The 4,009-nt window shown below is 35.2% G+C and overlaps 1 protein-coding gene across 1 annotated transcript; it reads right to left on the bottom strand.

Moving 5' to 3' along the window:
* Positions 1–2,236: 2,236 nt before the first annotated feature.
* On the bottom strand, positions 2,237–2,755 carry LOC100785221 (F-box only protein 13-like). The gene has a single exon (XM_014761643.1). It carries the CDS (start codon positions 2,753–2,755, stop codon positions 2,237–2,239), a length of 519 nt encoding a protein of 172 aa, XP_014617129.1.
* Between the last annotated feature and the right edge of the window lie 1,254 nt (positions 2,756–4,009).

Consider the following 4,009-nt stretch of genomic DNA (forward strand, 5'->3'; position numbering starts at 1 on the left):
GAATGATGGAGGGAATAACATTTCTAAGTGGCATAGTGTAACCACAATGCGATCTTGGAGCAACTGAAGTTCTGGAAGATTTAAAGTTTTACCACAAAGTATTCTAAAAAAAGAACAGAACTCCACTAAGACAGAAGTCACATGGTCTGGCAACAAGTTACGAATTGCTAGTGGTAGCAATTGTTCCATAATAATATGTCAATCGTGACTTTTTAACCAAGATATTTTATTAAGTTTCTCATCAATACATCTGGAAATGTTACTTGAGTAACCATCTGGTACTGTAATAGTCTTCAAAGTTTTCAAAAATAACTTTTTGGTACCATGTGTTAGTGAAAACAAAGCAAGGTGATACTTTCCATTATGATCTGGCCAAAGATCAGGCCTTAAGCCCATTTCTTTTAAGTCTTTTCAAGCATTAAGGTTGTCTTTTGATTTATCCTTTTCATGGAGCAATGTATACATGACATTGTCGCATACATTTTTTTCAATATGCATAATATCTAGATTATGTCATAACAAGTTAGACTCCCAATATGGAAGTTCAAAGAATATGCTTCTTTTATTCCACTGTGTGACTTCTTGTCTAGATATTTTTCTTGTTCCATTTTGAATAGCTCCAATTCCAAATGTAGTATTAATATGTTCCACTTGTCGAAAAATGTCAGATCCAGATAATTTTAATGGTGGGTTTCGTTCTTCTATGCTTCCATCAAAGCGAACACGGTTCAATCTAAATTTATGATTTCTACTTAGAAAACGACGATGCCCCATAAAACACCGCTTGTTACAATTTTGAAGGCGACAAGGTTCCGCATCTAAATTGCAAGTTGGGCAAGCCAATCCTGTGTGTATGTTCCAACCAGATAAGATACCTAAGCCAGGAAAGTCACTAATTGTACACATAAGAGCTGCTCGTATTCTAAAATTTTCATTTAAGGATGAGTCATAAGTGTCCACACCACTCCATAACTCACGTAACTCCTCTACAAGGGGCTTTAGGTACACATCTATGTTATTTCCAGGAGATTGCTTGCTTGGAATGCTCATTGATAGAATGAAGGAAGTGTAGTTCATACATATCCAAGGTGGAAGATTATATGGGGGAGGCTGACACGGTGTCAACTATTGAGAGGCTGACACGTAACTCACTTTTCTCTCTCAACCTATGTTCAACGACTGAATCATTAAAAAATTAAGCATATACTATATTTTTTAACACATGAAAAAAGATGGGGGAGGCTGACACGGTGTCAACTATGGAAAACAGAGCCCGCCAAAATCTGCAACAAACTCGCCCTTGTTTCCAAAGAGGAGAAATCCAATTATGTAGCATCTATTTGAAGGTAAAAGTGGAGCCCATTGAAGAATTTCATCATACACCGAGTACAATAGGGAGAAAGGGGCAAAGTGTAAAATATCCAAAATGAAAAAAAAAGTTTTGAATTAAAGAAAAAAATTATTAATAAATCATTTATCTGTCAATTTACTTAAATTAAATTTTAAATTTAACTCTTGTAAATGAAAAAAAAAATAGTATCAACATTTCCAAATCTCTTTTATAAAAGGAATCTATGGCTACCTTGGTGAATGTTGTGCTTTGGCCCTCCAACAAATTGCTTTTGCTTTAGTCAAGTCTCCACTGCACTACACCATAAGTTTTTCAGTGTCTCTCATTTGGCCCTACTGGTTATAATTGAGCAGATACCTCTCCCTCCCCCACCCCCCACTGCTAATATAATTAACCTAAATTGGGCTGCCATTATAGAATTTATTTAGTACATATATTCCAGCCCAATGGAAATATATACAATCACACTTTGATCAGAGTAAGCCTCAATTGTTTTTTTTTAAAAAAAAAAAAAAAGATTAGAGGCAAATGTTAGTGATCAGAGTATCAAAGGGATACATATCATAGGCACAGGCCAAGTAAAGCAACAAATCTCAAGAGGTTGCATATTGATTAATAAAAAATACAGAGAAGGTATATGGTGCTCTTCTTTATACTATCTATTAAGCACTAACAAGTAACCATCAACTTCATTCACTCACATATGCTTCAAATCAGAGGTAAAGCCAAGAGAAATGAAAAGAATCATCAACATGGCAATGTTGTTAAGACATCATTGAAAACAATATACACCTAAATAATCAATGAAAATAAATATCTCAGTTAGCAATAAATATACAACAGAAAAGGGATGGTAATATCATCAAAGTCAAGGCCATTTTGTTGTCACACTGAAGCCTCTATCTGAGGCTCAAATGAAAAGGCAGACATAAAGTCTATGACTTGTCCATTTATGCAACAATTTGGCAATTCAACCCACTTGTTGGTCTCCAAATCACACATAACATAAGTGCATAGCTCAGTGGAGTTCAAGCATATGAAGATTTGGTTACCAACACCAACACAGTTAATATCTACTTTCTTCCCATACCACTCATGAGAATTTGCTGCAGGCATTGCTACAATCTGATGCCACCCTCTATTAGCCTCATCATATTTCCACACCCTAAGGGTTGCGATTTCCAAGAATTCTGATAGCAAAACAACTAGCATCTCCCCATTGCACTCCACAACATCAATGGAATACTCATTGTAAACAGGCAACAACCTGGGGTACTCAGAGAAGCACTTGCATGTCAAATTGCAAGCTACTACATTCCCTGAGGAGCTAAGAAAATACACAATCTCTTGATCATTTTTATTAGTAATAACAGATGAAAATTGCTTGGAGGGGCTTCTCTGCATGTTGCTTGCCACAACAATAAAAAATACAGAGAAGGTATATGGTGCTCTTCTCAAGGGATTGGTTTGTGTAGGGAGGTTATAGCTTGTTTATGTGTTGGGTGGGTATTTTATATGTATCCCTAAATTAGAGAGGTCAAGTAGCAGTTTTAATTTAGATATTCACATAGCTAGATCTTCCACCCAGAGAGCAGTTTCAATAAGCAGAGGTTCATCAGGTAGACACTCCCAGTCACATAGCTTTTCTCTTTCTCATCAAAGTGGGGTACATGAAATCTGGAGAAAGAGCTGGCGGGGATGTTGAATAGGAATTACAGAAGAGGTTCATAGGTTCCAACAAGGATGAATTATCCCAAAATCTATCTATCTATATTCACGAGTTTTCATTCAACAATGGTGAATCATAATGCAAAGGAATTACAGAAGATTCTCAAAAGCAGTTTGTTTTAAAAAAAATCTTAATTCTCAGTTTTCACTCTCAACAACTAGGTAAGTAAACTGAACCTGATAACTAATTTAACGAAGGTTAAAGCAATACCTGGCCTTATTTTCTCTTTGAATCCTTCGAATCTCTTCGTCTTGTTGTATACCCTGCAAGCAAAACACATGCTTGTATCAAGTGTGTATTGATTTTGTCCGAATATATACATAAAAAAAAAGAAAAAAGAAAACGAAGATGATGATTCGATTAATTAAAACAAAAATAAGAAAAGAGCAAGGGACCTTTGAACAAAGAGAGGAAGTACCTTTGAAGAGAGGGGTTTTGGGAAGCGAGAGAAGAAAAGAAAAGTCAAAGCTTGGAACGAGAAACCGAGAGAAATTTTAGGGGTAATCTGAAGAGAGGGGTTTTGGGAATCTTTAATAAAGAGAGATAGGAAGCTGTGACTGAAAGAGGGGTTTTGTGATTTTTTTTAGAGGGAATTTTTTTTGAGGGGTTTTGAGATTTTTTTGAGAGGGAATTTTTTTTTTGAGGGGTTTTGTGATTTTTTTAAGAGGGAATTTTTTTTTGTCGGGAAAAAACATGATTTATTTTATTTTAAAGATAAAAGAGTGGAAAAATAATATTTAATTAGCAGAGGTTATAAACCTCCGCAAATTAAGCACAAAAAATTATAGTTTTTAATAAATTAAGGAGGTTTCTAAAACCTCCGCAAAATAACCTCCATTATTTAACATTTTTTTTGTAGTGAAACCATGCATCTCCTTGTGTATCCTTTCTTGATGAATCATCTGGACAGTTGGTCTCATTTTTCTTAG

This window comes from Glycine max, chromosome 9 (genome assembly GCF_000004515.6).
Source record: "Glycine max cultivar Williams 82 chromosome 9, Glycine_max_v4.0, whole genome shotgun sequence".
Taxonomy (NCBI): Eukaryota; Viridiplantae; Streptophyta; class Magnoliopsida; order Fabales; family Fabaceae; genus Glycine; species Glycine max.

Excerpts from the sequence above, each read along its gene's own strand:
- LOC100785221 (XM_014761643.1), bottom strand. The coding sequence starts at position 2,755 with ATGCAGAGAAGCCCCTCCAAGCAATTTTCATCTGTTATTACTAATAAA.